The sequence below is a fragment of the Bos javanicus genome, chromosome 10 (genome assembly GCF_032452875.1).
Source record: "Bos javanicus breed banteng chromosome 10, ARS-OSU_banteng_1.0, whole genome shotgun sequence".
Lineage (NCBI taxonomy): Eukaryota > Metazoa > Chordata > Mammalia > Artiodactyla > Bovidae > Bos > Bos javanicus.
The window spans coordinates 59,120,967-59,140,222 of NC_083877.1; the positions used below are offsets into that span (position 1 = coordinate 59,120,967).

Here is a 19,256-nt window from a genome sequence, read left to right on the forward strand (position 1 = left end):
ATGGTCCAACTCTCACATCCATACATGACTACTGAGAAAAATAATAGCTTTGACTAATCGGCAAAGTAATGTCCCTGCTTTTTAATAAGCTGTCTAGGTTGGTCATAACATTTCTTCCAAGGAGCAAGCGTCTTTTAATTTCATGGCTGCAGTCACCATCTGCAGTGATTTTGGAGCCCAAGAAAATAAAGTCTGTCATGGTTTCCATTGTTTCCCCATCTATTTGCCATGAAATGACGGGACCAGATGCCATGATCTTAGTTTTTTGAATATTGAGTTTTAAGCCAACTTTTTCACTCTCCTCTTTCACTTTCATCAAGAGGCTCTTCGGTTCCTCTTTGCTTTCTGCCATAAGGTTGGTGTCATCTGCATATCTGAGGTTATTGATGTTTCTCTCTGCAATCTTAATTCCTGTTTGTGCATCATCCAGCCCAGCGTTTCTCATGATGTACTCTGCATATAAGTTAAATAAGCAGGGTGACAATATACAGCCTTGACATACTCCTTTCCTTATTTGGAACCAGTCCATTGTTCCATGTCCAGTTCTAACTGTTGCTTCTTGACCTTCATACAGATTTCTCAGGAGGCAGGTCAGATGGTCTGGCATTCACATCTCTTTAAGAATTTTCCAGTTTGTTGTGATCCACACAGTCATAGGCTTTGGCGTAGTCAATAAGCAGAAGTAGATGTTTTTCTAGAACTCTCTTGCTTTTTCGATGATCCAGCAGATGTTGGCAATTTGATCTCTGGTTCCTCTGCCTTTTCTAAATCTAGCTTAAACATCTGGAAGTTCTCAGTTCATGTACTGTTGAAGCCTGCCTTGGAGAATTTTAAGCATTACTTTGATATTGCGTGAGATGAGTGCAATTGTGTGGTAGCTTGAACATTCTTTGGCATTGCCTTTCTTTGGGATTGGAATGAAAACTGACCTTTTCCAGTCCTGTGACCACTGCTGAGTTTTCCAAATTTGCTGGCATATTGAGTGCAACACTTTCACAGCATCATCTTTCAGGATTTGAAATAGCTCAACTGGAATTCCATCACCTCCACTAGCTTTGTTTGTAGTGATGCTTCCTAAGGCCCACTTGACTTCACATTCCAGGATGTCTGGCTCTAGGTGAATGATCACACCATCATGGTTATCTGGGTCATGAAGGTCTTTTTGTATAGTTCTTCTGTGTATTCTTGCCACCTCCTCTTAATATCTTCTGTTTCTGTTAGGTCCATACCATTTCTGTCCTTTATTGACCCTGATCCTGGGAAAGATTAAAGGCAGGAGGAGAAGGGGATGACAGAGGATAAGATGGTTGGATGGCATCACCAACTCGATGGACATGAGTTTAAGTAAGCTCCAGGAGTTGGTGATGGACAGGGAAGCCTGGCCTGCTGCAGTCCATGGGGTTGCAAAGAGTCGGACACGACTGAGCAACTGAACTGAACTGAACTTGCATGAAATGTTCCCTTGGTATCTCTGATTTTCTTGAAGAGATCTCTAGTCTTTCCCATTCAGTTGTTTTCCTCTATTTCTTCACATTATTCACTGAGGAAGCCTTTCTTATCGCTCCTTGGTATTCTTTGGAACTCTGCATTCAGATGGGTGTATCTTTCCTTTTCTCCTTTGCCTTTAGCTTCTTTTATTTTTCCTTTTTCATTTGCTTTTGGTTAAAACCAAATCCTGATTTAGATACAGTCCTTTCCAAGAGGAGCTTAGGAGAATTACTGGTTCTTACCTGTGACAGGTAAAGGATAAATTCAGCCTGGAAACAAGGAAGTCCTCAAAGACTAATGGGGTCTTGTCAAAAGGATACAAAGAGCAAGGTGGAAGAGGCCATATTTGCAAACTGACCAAATTGGGCATAACTTGAACATCAAACAATCCCAAACAATAGATTCATTAAGAATTTAACAGCTCATTCCACCTCTGCTGTCAGAATCCAGTCAGAGCCACCAATATTTAGCTGCATGAAAACTGCATTTCTTTTTTCCAGAAATAATTTCCTTATGTAACATTTTATTTAATCTGATGGCATGTTTGAAGAATTCCCTACACTTGCTTAGATCCATAAGCTAATGAAGTCACAAGTATGCCAGAAAGCCCTCAAACCCAAATGTTCACAAGAGATTTTAGGTAGGAGAACATGGATTAGAGCATTTCTGTACTTCGTAGATATTTAGATTGACTTCTATGTAATTACCAAAATTACAAATTTACAAAATTAATAGATCAAAAATGGTCAAATGTCGGTGCATACTTTAGTGGCAGAGGCTTGATAGTACACCATCTTTAACTGCCAAACAATCTTTTTTCTCCCTTTGGTTGTAGTGTAAGATTTTCTCAAAGGAGAGAGGAAGGATCTGGATTGATCCAAATTTAAAGGGAATTGTGATGCGGAGTACTATTCTAGTTATCTTGGGCTGTTTCTTCATATCATAGGCTCCACTCCCACCCCCCTACCCCCGTGTACTATGGTTTTTCTTTTTAGTCACTTAATACCTCTTGTCTCTCTTCTTTCTCAGTAGTGGGAAATGAGGCATAAGGAAAGAACATTCTTCTAGATTTTCCTTTTTCACTTTAAACTCTAGATTGGTCTTTTTTTTTTTCATGGATAGTTCATCTTTATTTAATTATTTACTTATTCAACAATATAATTTGATTCTGTAGTCAACCATCATTTTATCTGAAATTTCTGCATACAAATGAATTACTCATTTAAAATATTAAGGAACAAACTATAAATATGAATTATCTCTAATCAAAATAATAAACTCAAATTAAGTCTGATAGTTTTTTTTTTATTTTTTTTTTTTAGATTGGTCTTTTTGAATAGATTTTTTGCAGGGTCTTGAAAACTTGAGATTTCTAGTTTCTCTGGTTCATTTCCAAAGATAGCACTTAGAAGTTTACCCTACAACGCAGGAGACACTTGGAAGATCCTACGTGCCACAGAGTAACTAAGCCCCTGTGCCAGAACTACTGAGCCCACGTGTGGCACCTACTAAAGCCTGCATCCCTCAAGCCTGTGCTCTGTCACAAGAGAAGCCACCGAATGAGAAGCCTGCACGCTGCAACTAGAGAGTAGCTCCAGCTGCCAGAGCTACAGAAAAGCCTGCCCAGCGACAAAGACCTAGCACAGCCAAAAATAGAAGGAAAAAAATTTTTTTTTATAGTTTATCCTAGTAACTCATAGAATATGGAAGGTAAAATAGGTTAAGGGATTTCAGGTGCATTGTCTTTTATAGAATATGAGTAATGAAATAATAACTCATAAGAGATTGGGAAGTAAAGTTTCAGGGTGTGAAGGGAGTATCAAAGTTATAACATCATAACAAGATTCCTCCCTGGGATATGGCCCTTATAACATGGGCCATTAAGAAAGTGATTTCCTTAAAGAACGTTTTCTGAGCAACCATGTAGTTTTACTGTTTCCTCAAAAAAGTTCATTGGAGGACCTTACCCCTTAAGGAAATGTGGTCAAACCTGTATATAAATAGCTTTATTAAAATCTTTAGTTCTTGGCAAGCTGAATCATTGCCACTGTGAAAATTATTGTTTGTGTCCTAGACAGCTGCTCACGAAGCAATCCTCCATGCCTCTGGAAATGGCAGGCCTTCACCATCTAAGGACTACTGCATGCTATATAACCCTCACTGGACATCTCTTCCAAGTACCCTAGAAAATGCAGTAAGTAAATCACAGTTTCTATTTATAACAAAATAGTGAATGGTGAGAATGAGTGGTTATAATGTTTCAGTGTGTAACCTAATTGGAACATTACGATTAATATTTATTACTTTTGCTTTAGTATTTTTCTCTTTATGAGAAAAACAAGTTAGAAAATTTAAAAATACCTACCTCAAAGCCTGACTGTCATCAAATGTTTCTGATTTAAAGGAACTTGTGTTAAACCAATGTTGATACTCTCTTTGAATGCCTTTAGGATGAAATATGATATATATAATATTAAAGACATTTCTTCTTTCCAGACTTCCATGAGTTTGATGAATCTGACTACCACCCCACTCTGCAACGTTTCTGATATTCCTCCTGATGGAATAAAGAACAAAGCAGTTGTGGTACAGTGGGGAACCTGCTATTTTCTTGAAAAAGCCAAAATTGCACAAACAGGAGGTGCTGAAGCTTTGTTGGTTGCCAATAATAGTGTCCTAGTAAGTTATTAAACTATAATAATTTCTTTTGCGTTCTTGATACCAAATTTTACAGGAACTGAGCCATATTCTTTGTGTGTGGTTTGGGGCTGAGTGTTTTGGGGGTTTTTTGGGTTTTGTTTTAAAGTTTTTGTTTTTTATTGGGATGTAGCCGATTAACAAACAATGTTGTGGTAGATTCTGAACAGTGAAGGGTCTCAGTTCAGTTCAGTCACTCAGTCGTGTCCGGCTCTTTGCAACCCCATGGACAGCAGTATGCCAGCCTTCCCTGTCCATCACCAACTCCCAGAGCCTACTCAAACTCATGTCCATCATGTCGGTGATGCTATCCAACCATCTCATCCTCTGTTGTCCCATTCTCCTCCTGCCCTCAATCTTTCCCAGCATCAGGGTCTTTTCCAGTGAGTCGGTTCTTTGTATCAGGTGGCCAGAGTATTGGAGTTTCAGCTTCAGCATCAGTCCTTCCAATGAATATTCAGGACTGATTCCTTTAGGATTGACTGATTGGGGTCTCAGCCATACATATACGTGTATCCATTCTCTCCCAAATTCCCCTCTCATTCAAGCTGCCACATAACATTAAGTAGGGTTTCCTGTGCTATCGGGGCTGAGTTTTGAATAATCTGATGGTAATATTCATAAACATTCTGGTTATAATAGGTGTTTAATTGGAAAATTTTGTTTCTTTTCCACTCCTAGAATAGACAAGATATGTTAGGAACGTGTGTGCCGGTATAAAATATCAGTTTAAAAAGATTCCAGTTTGAATCCTTTTTAATATTATAATATTAAGAAAGAACACATGAAACATTGTTTTATAACTTTAAAAAGATACTTGTATTTAATGAATGATTTGTAGTTTATTCTGTAAATACACTAGTAGTTCATAAGTTTTCATAATTTTTTTTTCTTTTAGTTTCCTCCCTCAGGGAACAAATCTGAATTTCTTGATGTGAAAATATTGATTGCATTTATAAACCACAAAGACTTTAAAGATATGAAGCAGGTAAATTAATAATTATCTGTTAGATAAAGTTTATAAATAGTACAATTCTGTACTTTAATCCACTGATATTTAAATTATTATATATGTTCCATATGCTAGTAAGATGGAACTTGCTAGTCTTATTCACCCCTCCCCATTTAGCACAAGGTGTTTCAGAGTCTTGATGTTTGAGAGGATATTTCTTTGTTTCGACCTTTTTAAAATCTTTGTATCATATCATTTATCTTAATTTTAAATCCTTGAACAAAATGTCAATGTGTGAAACACCACACTTTTGCTTTTAATAAAACAAAGCCTCATAATTTTGACAAGACTATATTATGTTGTCAAAATAATTCTGTTATTCTTGACTGTCTTATATATCCTGTCCATTCCAGAATGAAATTGGAATATTGCTGCCATACTCTATAGTAAAAAGAAAATGAATTCCAGTGTATTAACTGTTATTTTGCATTTCAGACTCTCGGAGATAACATTATGGTGAAAATGTATTCTCCATCGTGGCCTAACTTTGACTATACTATGGTGGTTATTTTTGTAATTGCTGTATTCACTGTGGCATTAGGAGGATACTGGAGCGGGCTAATTGAATTGTAAGCTTAATTAAACTTCATTGTTTTTAAGATAAATGGTTAAAAAATTATTGTCTTTAAACATTTTATCATGTACCAACACTTAAAGTTCCACTTGTTCTCAGAATATAGTGCTGACAGCATTAGATCGCAGGTTTGTCCTCTCACAGACCTTCAACTTTTCACTGAGAGGAAGGGAGTTGTAGGTTCCTCTTGTTCTTCTGCTGGCAAGGAAACATTGAAGTTTCACCAAAGGCTCTTAAATTAAAACGTTTTATTACCTCACCCAGAAAAGGTGGAGATAGTTAGCATCCTAATGTACCTATTCGCTTAGATTGGAAGAAAATAAACAGAGTGGGAAGTTTTTCAACTCCTCCTGAGTTGAATCATTACAATGTGACCTCACCATTCTATTCAGTGTTTTAGGAATTGGATGTTAATTAAGCATGTCCATATTTTAATTTAAATATAGAAATCTCAAAGGTACATGAAATTTGGATTTGTCTATTTAATAACAACCTAAAGCCAGTGTTCTTACAGTTATGTACCTTTTGCTGTAGATTAAAGCAGGCAGTGTAGTTTAGAAGAATTAGTTCATTTTCATAACTCTGAGTAAAAAATTGTGCTCAGAGCACATTATTTTGTGCATAAAGGACAATATGTTCACCTTGTGAATTGATCTATAGATTCCACTAAAAAGGGCTTATTTGACGCCAGCTAAAGCTAATAAGCTTATTTGTAATTTCTTAAAATACTAAAATTTGATTGACTTACAGTAAGAGAAATCTAACAAGCATAGATTCCTAGAGTATTGAGCTTAAAATATTTTACATATTTGGAAAACACATTTTAGCATGTGTTAGTCACATGTCTTCACATAAGTAAGCATTATATTTTTCACTATTAACTTTATAAAGCCTAGTATGGAAGATCTCCAGAATCATTTTCTAGATCATATGCTAAAATGTTATAATTTCTGAAAAGCTACTGATTAATTGAAAATGTTTTTCCATTTAATATAGATTCTCACTGTACTTACATTATTATGTAAATTGTGTCTTTTCTAGAGTAGTGCTGCTCAAGATGTAATGTGAATACAAACTGTCTTGAGATCTCATTCAGTTCAGTTCAGTCGCTCAGTCATGTCCGACTCTTTGCGACCCCGTGAACCCCAGTATGCCAGTCCTCCCTGTCCATCACCAACTCCCGGAGTCCACCCAAACCCATGTTCATTAAAATTTTTAAAAATTCAGATTTAGTAGGCTTGGAGTGAATGCTGAGATTCTGCATTTTTTAACAAACTGGTCCATGAACTTTGAGTTAGCAAGGCAAGCTTAATGTACCTGTCAGGACAGGCTCCTCCTCAAGAAAATTGGAGGTGGGAGAGCAGTACTTGTATGTAATCATAAAACATGATGATGGACAAAAACAAAAAATGTATTTCCTTCAGTAAGTAGGTTGGGGGAAGAGATATCTTTTACTTACAGAGTTAAGGATTTTGAAATTGAAGTGACCAGTTCTAAAAGTAGGATGTGGTGGTGGTGGTTTAGTTGCTAAGTCATGTCAGACTCTTGCAACCCCATGGACTATAGCCTGCCGGGCTCCTCTGTCCATAGGATTCTCCAGGCAAGAATACTGGAATAGGTTGCCATTTCCTTCTCCAGGGGATCTTCCCGACCAAGGAATTGAACCTAGGTCACCTGTATGGTAGGCAGATTCTTTACCAACTGAGCTACAAGGGAAGCCCAAAAAGTAGGATAAAGATAGAAAAAACAAAGTGTGTATGTTGTGGGTGGGAGTGACAGTATAGAGAAAGAGTATTAATGATAAAATGGAAAAAGTTTCATAAAAAGTAGAATTATTGACATAAGGACCATTTACAACAGCATGACTGGATTTTGAGGGTATTACTTATGCTAAGTGAAATAAGTCAGACAAAGATAAATACCAGAACATCTCATTTATGTGTGAAATCTTTAAAAAAATGAACTCATAGGTGCAGAGAACAGATTGGTGGTTACCAGAGGTGGGGAGGTGGAGGGTGGGAAAAACAGGTGAAGGTGCTCAAAAGGTACGACTCCCAGTTATAAGATAAATAAGTCCTGGTGATGTCCAACATAGTGGCCATCGTGAATGATTCTGTCCTCATATTTGTTTTTTTTTTTTTTTTTTTATTTTATTTATTTATTTTTTTTATTCTTCCAATTTTATTTTATTTTTAAACTTTACATAATTGTATTAGTTTTGCCAAATATCAAAATGAATCCACCACAGGTATACATGTGTTCCCCATCCTGAACCCTCCTCCCTCCTCCCTCCCCATACCATCCCTCTGGGCCGTCCCAGTGCACCAGCCCCAAGCATCCAGCATCATGCATCGAACCTGGACTGGCAACTCGTTTCCTACATGATATTTTACATGTTTCATTGCCATTCTCCCAAATCTTCCCACCCTCTCCCTCTCCCACAGAGTCCATAAGACTGTTCTATACATCAGTGTCTCTTTTGCTGTCTCGTACACCGGGTTATTGTTACCATCTTTCTAAATTCCATATATATGCGTTAGAATACTGTATTTATGTTTTTCCTTCTGGCTTACTTCACTCTGTATAATAGGCTCCAGTTTCATCCACCTCATTAGAACTGATTCAAATGTATTCTTTTTAATGGCTGAGTAATACTCCATTGTGTATATGTACCACAGCTTTCTTATCCATTCATCTGCTGATGGACATCCAGGTTGCTTCCATGTCTTGGCTATTATAAACAGTGCTGCGATGAACATTGGGGTACACGTGTCTCTTTCCCTTCTGGTTTCCTCAGTGTGTATGCCCAGCAGTGGGATTGCTGGATCATAAGGCAGTTCTATTTCCAGTTTTTTAAGGAATCTCCACACTGTTCTCCATAGTGGCTGTACTAGTTTGCATTCCCACCAACAGTGTAAGAGGGTTCCCTTTTCTCCACACCCTCTCCAGCATTTATTATTTGTAGACTTTTGGATCGCAGCCATTCTGACTGGTGTGAAATGGTACCTCATAGTGGTTTTGATTTGCATTTCTCTGATAATGAGTGATGTTGAGCATCTTTTCATGTGCTTGTTAGCCATCTGTATGTCTTTTTTGGAGAAATGTCTATTTAGTTCTTTGGCCCATTTTTTGATTGGGTCGTTTATTTTTCTGGAGTTGAGCTGTAGGAGTTGCTTGTATATTTTTGAGATTAGTTGTTTGTCGGTTGCTTCATTTGCTATTATTTTCTCCCATTCTGAAGGCTGTCTTTTCACCTTGCTAATAGTTTCCTTTGATGTGCAGAAGCTTTTAAGGTTAATTAGGTCCCATTTGTTTATTTTTGCTTTTATTTCCAATATTCTGGGAGGTGGGTCATAGAGGATCCTGCTGTGATGTATGTCGGAGAGTGTTTTGCCTATGTTCTCCTCTAGGAGTTTTATAGTTTCTGGTCTTACGTTTAGATCTTTAATCCATTTTGAGTTTATTTTTGTGTATGGTGTTAGAAAGTGGTCCAGTTTCATTCTTTTACAAGTGGTTGACCAGATTTCCCAGCACCACTTGTTAAAGAGATTGTCTTTAATCCATTGTATATTCTTGCCTCCTTTGTCGAAGATAAGGTGTCCATATGTGCGTGGATTTATCTCTGGGCTTTCTATTTTATTCCATTGATCAATATTTCTGTCTTTGTGCCAGTACCAAACTGTCTTGATAACTGTGGCTTTGTAGTAGAGCCTGAAGTCAGGTAGGTTGATTCCTCCAGTTCCATTCTTCTTTCTCAAGATCGCTTTGGCTATTCGAGGTTTTTTGTATTTCCATACAAATTGTGAAATTATTTGTTCTAGCTCTGTGAAGAATACTGTTGGTAGCTTGATAGGGATTGCGTTGAATCTATAAATTGCTTTGGGTAGTATACTCATTTTCACTATATTGATTCTTCCAATCCATGAACATGGTATATTTCTCCATCTATTAGTGTCCTCTTTGATTTCTTTCACCAGTGTTTTATAGTTTTCTATATATAGGTCTTTAGTTTCTTTAGGTAGATATATTCCTAAGTATTTAATTCTTTCTGTTGCAATGGTGAATGGAATTGTTTCCTTAATTTCTCTTTCTGTTTTCTCATTATTAGTGTATAGGAATGCAAGGGATTTCTGTGTGTTGATTTTATATCCTGCAACTTTACTGTAGTCATTGATTATTTCTAGTAATTTTCTGGTGGACTCTTTAGGGTTTTCTATGTAGATGTCCTCATATTTGAAAGTTGCTAATAAAGTAGTTCTTAAGAGTTCTCATCACAAGAAAAAAAAATCTTTTTAACTATGTACTGATGAGTGGGAACTAAACTTATTGTGGTAATCATTTTGCAGTATATACAATTATCAAATCATTGTGTAGTACACCTGAAATTAATGTTATATGTCTTCTATGTCTTAATTTTAAAAAATAACACAGGAGCAGTTATTTAGCAAGTAAAGAGAGTTAGACTGAAAGAGAAGGGAAAAGAGAATATGGCTTAGGGAAGGAAAAGTTTACCAGAACAGGACCTCATAACCCAGAATTAACCTGCCAAATGAAAGATGTACTTTATGCAAAAAGGAAAAATGCTTAGATTCTGTATAAAGACTTTTCAGTAGAGAGTTAAACTCCTGTTATAATGAGCCCTCATATAACTGGTGAAGAAGAAAATGGCAGTCTACTCCAGTATTCTTACCTGGAAAATCCCAGGGATGGAGGAGCCTGGCAGACTACAGCCCATGGGGTCTCAAAGAAGTCAGACACAACTGAGCAACTGAGCATGCATGCATGTAACTGGTCCTCATCATAAACTCAAGATGGCAGGAAAGAAAGCTTAGCTTCCTAGTGCCTGTGGCTCTCGACCTGATTTGAATACAGTTTTTTAAAAAAAGATGAGTTGTATTATTTTAACATGATATAAACCTAGAATATATTTTCCTTCAATAAATTACATGGTATAAATTGAATATGAATATATAACCTTTTGGTTATTGTGCCCTATATGGGTTCTGTGATAGAAATGACCTTAAATAAATGTTTGCAATGAATTTATCCAAAGGTGGGCATGTTTTCCCACTCAAGTACCACTTTTGTTAAAACTCTGTTAATACCCTGTAATCTGGCTCTACAGTTTCAGGGAAATACTGTGTGTTCCTCCTCAAACCTCCCTGCTCCTTTCCCAGGCAGCCTCCCTAGAGTCCCAGATGCATGGAATAGTAACCATCCTGATACCCAGTTTTCTGATAAGAAAGTGGCATGTTGATAAATAAGCAGTTTAGCAAATGTACTGGTTGATAGAAATAAATCTTTTTTTAACCTAAAGTTCATATTTAGCCCAGACCTGGTGAAAAGGATCAGGATATATGAAAAAAAAAAAAAGGAACATCATTTTACACTTAATCTTAGCCAAAAGGCCAAGAAGCGATCGGAAATACCATTTTAGTAGACCAGAGTTGAAGGGACTTGTGCTGGAAGAGTACGTTAGTGGCTTCTGTATAACTGGGAAGAGACAAGGAGACAGAACTGAAACTGACTGTTCAATAAAAGAAGCTTGTGACCCTTTCCTCTTCAGCTCCTGTGTCTGCCTTTCACTATTTGTGTGACCCCAGAACGGGTAATGGGAGAATTAGAAACAATATTTTGCTACCTTGAATCAAGGTGTAGGACAAAGCTATGTCTTGAACTTCTTTTGAATCCTTCATAATATGTTGATTAGCACCAGACTTAGAGTAAATACTGAGCTGACTGATAGAATAAGTTAGTGTTTGACATTGAAGAGAAGCTAATTTTAAAAGTAGTTTACTATCTGCAAGTTGGTAATATTAAGTGTAGTGTATAAAAAGAATTGGTTTTTATTTGAAACATTACATCAGTGTAGTTTCCAAATTAGATAATATAAACATCACCAAAAACATTAATTTTTTATGTAATAAATATCTTCTGTTTCAACAGTTTTGTCTCCAGAAAAAAAAATAGTTTCATAAGTTAGTGGTTAATAACACATCAATTCTGAAGGGTAGAATTATAAAGAGTTTTTACTTCTAGATTAAGTATTTCTTCATGGTGTATAACTTTTTAAGTATATTAACTTTGTAATCAGAAACAACTTTAAGTTAGTATTACAGATAGATTTTAAAAATAACTGTACATGGCAGAGATTGCTGAAGTTTCTGTGTGTGTTTATGCAGGGAAAACATGAAGGCAATGACAAACACTGAAGATAGAGAAATGAGGAAAAAGAAGGAAGAATACTTTACTTTTAGTCCTCTAACAGTTATAATATTTGTGGTCATCTGCTGTATTATGATGGTCTTACTTTATTTCTTCTACAAATGGTTGGGTAAGAAATCATTTTATATTTGCTACTTTTTAGCATACAATCTTTTCATTTACTTTGCCAGATTTATCTTTTCCTTTAAGGCATTCAACTGGAAAACTTAAGTGAATAATTAAAAAGTGATATTAACTTTTTAAACTGTCGAAAATGTTTAGGTCCCTGTTACTCTGAGATTAAAAAAAAAAATTCTGATTTAAAATATACTGTGACTCAAAATAAGAACACTTCTTCATGGACAACCTGAAAGAATTGCTACGGTCCCTAAGTTTTCCTCTCTGCAGATAAAGCGTAATAGACAGGTATCTAAGCAGACTGAGGATTTCTTGGTAGCTATATACAGTTACATGAAATCTAATAGAAGATTATTCAGATTATGAATTTATTGCTTCTGCTTACTCCTAAAGTGTGATTGGTCCTTTTTTTCAGTTTGCAAATCAAAATGTATTGCTTAAATTTTGTTTTACTTGTGTGAACATTTAAGATCATACTACATCTAAAAACACACAGGTACTTGCTTGTAGTTTAAAGAGTAAATGATACTTTTTCCTTTAGGAAGGAAAGGGTCATGGCTTGCCCATCCCCTGAACACTCTACTTAGTGTTCTGATAAGATGGAAATTTGCCATTTGTGGCCAACACGTAGCAGAAAGAGAAGGGAGCCCAAGAAAAAGAGTGTGCCTAATGAGAATTAGCAAAAACCCTTTGTGAAAACCACCACAGGCTACAAAATGTTTATTTAGAGAATAATAGTATAATTTTCTAGAGTAGAAAACTAAGGCCTCAGGTTAGTTTCACTTTAGTTTTCAATTTCTCCTCTCCTATGGTAGCAGTTTTGAAACCATACTTACATATATTTCCAATTAGAAAAAAATTATTCTTGGAATATCACTCATATTCAATATGTTGTTGGGGGAGTGGATACGAGTGTGGTATTTATATTACGTCGTCATTGCACAGCTAATTTTTCTGTTTTAAATTCTCAGCCTTCAATTGTGTGTCTGACCCTCAGTTGATATATTCAGTGGTCTTTGATAGAACAGAGATTTCTCTACTTTACCCTAAAGCACGTTTTAGTTTTTGGTAAGGGATTTCCTTAAACTCATCACTATTTAAAAATTGACCCTGTTTGTAATTTTCAGTGTAGGAGGAGGAAGATCATTTTAAAGCTCTTGGTTATCCCATGACGGGGTCTAATTATGACTCTAACAATGGTGTGTGATATTGTAAAATTTAATATACTTTCAAATGGTTCCTTATGGCTAAAATTGATGCCATTTCTTAATACGTTCAATGTATTAAATTGCTAAGATTCTCCATGCCATTTTATGTTAAGTCATGCTCAAGAAAATAACTAAAGATAGTTATATTTACCAAATTCTCTCTCATACCAAATCATTTTCTTAGGTATAGTAGGACACTAAAACTCTGGTATGGCTTCCACAGCATGACTTCCACTAGAGTTTAAAATCTTGGTTTGGAGACCTTTGGTGGATGACTAAACAAACTCAACTTGGCAATCTTTGATTGTCAGTCTTACTACTTAGATTGTCACATATGTGCGATAATAACAAATAATAAGCCAACGAAAAAATAATTTGTCCAAGATCACCAATTAGAAAGTGATTAATTTACTGCCCCTTATTTACTGTCTCTAGTTTGCTGTCTTTTCTCACATACAAAACAAAGTTATAGTTTTCTGAAATCTAGTGGAATTTGCAAAATTCCATTAAAATGTGTATTTCCATTGTATAATTTTGAGAAATTTCACAAAGCAATACTTTTAGAGCATGATAATTTCTTCCTGTTTTTAACAACAGCAAGATCAAATGTTTTTAATTTTAAGTAATTTTCAACCAAGTATAGCTAATATAGAAAAACATTAGTGAATTTTAATACCTTAATATCACATCTAGACAATGAGGTTTGTTTAAGTGGATTTGGTTTTACCACATGTAAAGTTATTAGAGATGAATTCCACCATAGGAATATGTAGACTTCATGATTAATGTCTAAGGTAGGTAAAAGTTCTCATCTTTAAGATTTTTAAAAATATTTTAGGGACGCATGTATACCTATGGCTGATTCATGTTGATATATGGCAAAAGCCACCACAATATTGTGAAATAATTATCCTTCCATTAAAATAAATAAATTTTTTTAAAAGTAAAACATTTCCACTAAAAAAAAAATAAAAAGTATTTTAAGTGGTTTATTAATTCTTCCATTTAAATATAAATGTCTACAACTCACTTTATAGGCATCTTTACCAAACATGTGACTTTGAATCATTGAATGATAAAATGCACAGCTACTAACATAAATCTAGCAATGTTTTCTTAGGTCAGTCTCTGAAGGCAAAAGAAATAAAAGCAAAAATAAACAAATGGGACCTAATAAAACTTAAAGCTTTTACATAGCAAAGGAAACCATAAACAAAACTGAAAGACAGCCTATGAACTGGGAGAAAATATTTGCAAAAGATGCAACCATCAGGGGTTAATATCTAAAATACACAAACGGCTCATACAATTCAATATCAAAAAAACAAACAACCCAATCAGAAAGAGGGCAGAAGACCTAAATGGACATTTCTCCAAAGACAACATACAAATGGCCTATAGGCACATGAGAAGATGCTCAGCATCACTGATTATTAGAGAAATGCAGATCAGAACTACATGAGGTTTCATCTTACACCTGTCAGAATGGCCATCTTCAAAAAGTCTACAAATAATAAAATTTTTGAGAGGGTGTGGAGAAAAGGGAACCCTCCTATCACTGTTGGTGGGAATATAAATTGGTGTGGCCACTATGGAAAACAGTATGGAGGTTCCTTAAAAACTAAAAATAGAGCTAACGTAGGATCCAGCAATTCCACTTCAGTGTATTTATTCCAAGAAAACAAAAAAGTAAATAGAACCTATATATGCATTCTTATGTTCACTAGGGGCTTCCCTGGTGGCTCAGACAGTAAAGAATCTGCCTGTGTTGCAGCAGACCCAGGTTCAATCCCTGGGTTGGGAAAATTCTCTGGAGTAGGAAATGGCAACCCACTCCAGTATTCTTGCCTGGAGAATTCCATGGACAGAGTAGCATGGTAGGCTACAGTCCACAGGGTCACAAGGAGTTGGACATGACTGAGCAGCTAATACTTTCTTTCTACTTCTATGTTCATTGTGGCGTTATTTACAATAGCCAAATTATGGAAGCAACCTAAATGCCCATCAATAGCTGAATGGGTGAAGAAGGTATGAGATATATATATAATAGAATATTACTCAGTCATTAAAAAACAATGAAATAATGCTATTCGCAGTAACATGGGTGAACCTAAAGATTATTATGCTAAGTTAACTCAAACAGAAAGACAAATAATATGACATTATGTATGTGGAATCTAAAAAATAATACAGATCAGCTTATTTACAAATTAGAAAGACAGCCATAGTAAAGAAATTTACAATTAAAGGGGAAAGAGAAGGGATAAAGTAGCAGTATAGGATTAACATATATACCCCACTATCTTTTATAAAGATAAACAATGAATATTATATACCACAGGGAACTATATTTAGTATCTTGTAATAGCCTATATTGGAAAAGAATCTGAAGCTGTACACCTGAAACTAATCCAGTATTGTAAATCAACTGTAATAGTAAAATTTTTTAAAAAAGAAAAAAATTGCAGAGCCAGCTTCAGCCCTTAAAGAAATCCTAGTAGTATGTAGTGGAACTGAAACAACACATGAAATACCACCCTTAAAGCTCAGGATCTAAGTATAAGTATGTTCAGTTTAGTAACCAATTCAGATTATGATATGGTCACTGCATTGAAAGTATTATTATCCGATAAGAAAGCTAAAGAACTAATATTAATTGTATAAAAGTTTTCTTACCATGTTTCCTTATCGTGTTTCCTCTGTTCTCATATAATTTGGTGTCTTTTTTTCTAGTTTATGTTATGATAGCAATTTTCTGCATAGCATCAGCGATGAGTCTGTACAACTGTCTTGCTGCACTAGTTCGTAAGATACCATGTGGACAATGCACGTATGTATCTCTTGTGAGAAAGCCCATAATGGTTTTTGTAATTTAAAACAATACAAGGAAAAATAGGACCTGTGTTGTAAACCTGTGAAGTCCAATATACATGTTGCTATTTTAATTAAAAATAATTAAAATTAAATAAAATTAAAAATTCACTTGCCCAGTCCCATGAGCCACGTTTCAAGTGCTAATTAATAACCACATGTGGCTAATGGCTGTGGTATTGGACAGCACAGATACAGAGCATTTTCATCAACACAGTTCTATTGAACTGGTGAATATTTTATTATGTATCATTCATTGTAGTTAAAGTCAAGGCTTTAAAATTGAGGTTTCAAAAAACTTTCTTGTCACTGTGGCAAACATTCATTTGGTACATTAAGTGAACACTGTATTTCATCTTTAGGGTAAATTAATGTATTTCAAACTGTCTTTTAGGATTACCTGTCGTGGCAAGAGCATTGAAGTGAGACTTATTTTTCTCTCTGGATTGTGCATAGCAGTAGCTGTTGTTTGGGCTGTATTTCGAAATGAAGATAGGTATGAATACTCATTGTATTTCCTTTTAGGTTAGACTCAGGAGGGGTTGTGTCATATCTTGCCTTGATAATTGTTCATTATGGATTTTTTTTCCCCCAGAACATCCTAGTCTTGAAACATGCCAAATACTTAAATAAAGAAATCTTGTGCTAATGAATTTGAGGTTGTCTAGAGAAGGAAATATAAACTAGGATTTAAACATCTAAACTGAAATAGGCTCCAATAATGCACTTATTTATGGTATAGCCACACAGTGAAGTGCAATGCAGCTGTCAAGAATGAAGATTTCTGTGAATTGATATGCAGTGATTTCCAGGATATATTTTTAACTGAAAAAAGCCAAATATGCAAGAATATCTAGCATATGCTACCTTTCATGTGAGAAAGAAAGAAATATAAGAAAATATATAGGTTTCTGTCTATTTGCAGGAAGGATAACCAGAAAATAATTTTAACAGTTCATTAATAAAATTAAAACCCCAAAGGATTTAATAGCCCAAAATTTAGGAGGAGAGTTCATACAATTGTAGGCAGTTCCAAGTATGATAATCAGTTGGTAATTATTCATGCTAGTTGTCAATTTCTGGTAGAGTTTGATGTATAGCTCTCATTTCCTTTATGCTTTAGCTATCTGGAAGTATATTAACATCGTATCCTTTGTTATGAGCTACCTTTGTAAAAAGAGACATGTAAAATTCAAAGATTAAGGATAAAGATGCACTTTTGTCTGATACACTTTCTCCTGAAGCAGGCTTTCAACTTTTTCTTAGTGCAGTAGTCTTCATTATTCTCAGTTCAGTCGCTCAGTCATGTCCAACTCCTTGTGACCCCATGAACCGCAGCACACCAGGCCTCCCTGTCCATCACCAACTCCTGGAGTCCACCCAAACCCATGTCCATCGAGTCGATGATGCCATCCAACCATCTCATCCTCTGTCGTCCCCTTCTCCTCCTGCCCTCAATCTTTCCCAGCATCAGGGTCTTTTCCAGTGAGTCAACTCTTTGTATCAGGTGGCCAAAGTATTGGAGTTTCAGCTTCAGCATCAGTCCTTCCAATGAACACCCAGGACTGATCTCCTTTAGGATGGACTGGTTGGATCTCCTTGCAGTCCAAGGGACTCTCAAGAGTCTTCTCCAACACCACAGTTCAAAAGCATCAATTCTTCGGGGCTCAACTTTCTTTATAATCCAACTCTCACATCCATACATGACTGCTGGAAAAACCATAGCCTTGACTAGATGGACCTTTGTTGGCAAAGTAATGTCTCTGCTTTTTAATATGCTGTCTAGGCTGGTCATAACCTTCCTTCCAAGGAGCAAGCGTCTTTTAATTTCATTGCTGCAGTCACCATCTGCAGTGATTTTTGAGCCCACAAAAATAAAGTCAGCTACTATTTCCACTGTTTCCGCATCTATCTGCCATGAAGTGATGGTACCGGATGTCATGATCTTAGTTTTCTGAATGTTGAGCTTTAAGCCAACTTTTTCACTCTCCTCTTTCACTTTCATCAAGAGGCTCTTTAGTTCTTCACTTTCTGCCATGAGGGTGGTGTCATCTGCATATCTGAGGTTGTTGATATTTCTCCCGGCGATCTTGATCCCAGCTTGTGCTTCCTCCAGCCCAGCATTTCTCATGATGTACTCTGCATATAAGTTAAAAAAGCAGGGTGACAATATACAGCCTTGACTATTCTACTAGAACAATAAAATATGGAGACTGTAAGAGGTTTTTCTGTTGTTATAACTGCTACTTAATAGTTGAATAGTCAAATCATAGCAATTGAACAGTATTGCTTTAGTGATATTTTTCTTTTGAAATGTTCCACTTAAAAAATAACTGAGTAAAACAATAGAGTAATTTCTTTTGATTTTAGGTGGGCTTGGATTTTACAGGATATCTTGGGGATTGCTTTCTGTCTGAATTTAATTAAAACACTGAAGTTACCCAACTTCAAGGTAAAGTAGACTACTTTGCTAGCTAAAGTATTGTTTTCTTTTTAAAACAATTTTATAAAGGTATAATTTACATATAATTAAATGCACCTATTTTAAGTGTATAGATTATTGAAACTTTACAAATATGTAACTTTGTAACCACTATCCCAATCAATTATAAAATATTTCTTACCTCATCAAAAGCTCTATTATGCCCTTTATCAATCAGTCCTAATCCCCAACCGAGGAAACCACTGATTTTCTACATAAAATATTTTTAATCATTCACATAGTATGCCAAATTCATATAATCTATACAAGACTAAAATAAGGAAGAACATTTCTTTGCTTCAATGATTCTTTTTTAAAAGAATGGGTTGAAGCAGATAAAATTTTAATGTGATTTATAGAATAAAACTACAAATAGCAATAAACATTAAATGCCTTAAAAAATAGTGTTTAAATGTATGTTACATGTTTATTTGTATTTGCAAAATAATATCTCTTAATTTAAATATGAGAAGTTTGACCTTTAAATTTGTTTCTTTCTTCAACAGTCATGTGTGATACTTCTAGGCCTTCTCCTCCTCTATGATGTATTTTTTGTTTTCATAACACCATTCATCACAAAGG

The 19,256-nt window shown here is 35.4% G+C and overlaps 1 protein-coding gene across 2 annotated transcripts in view; it reads left to right on the forward strand.

The window, feature by feature from the left end:
• The window catches only part of SPPL2A (signal peptide peptidase like 2A), a 54,907-nt gene that overhangs the window by 15,969 nt on the left and 19,682 nt on the right, over positions 1-19,256 (forward strand). Inside the window, exons 2-10 of one of the 2 annotated variants that reach the window (XM_061428777.1) lie at positions 3,563-3,682; positions 3,985-4,167; positions 5,084-5,173; positions 5,633-5,766; positions 11,954-12,105; positions 16,055-16,151; positions 16,587-16,688; positions 18,563-18,644; positions 19,181-19,255. In XM_061428777.1, the coding sequence (XP_061284761.1) occupies positions 3,563-3,682; positions 3,985-4,167; positions 5,084-5,173; positions 5,633-5,766; positions 11,954-12,105; positions 16,055-16,151; positions 16,587-16,688; positions 18,563-18,644; positions 19,181-19,255 (1,035 nt within the window). The remainder of the gene's footprint in view (positions 1-3,562; positions 3,683-3,984; positions 4,168-5,083; positions 5,174-5,632; positions 5,767-11,953; positions 12,106-16,054; positions 16,152-16,586; positions 16,689-18,562; positions 18,645-19,180; position 19,256) is intronic. The other variant, XM_061428778.1, reaches the window with a different exon arrangement.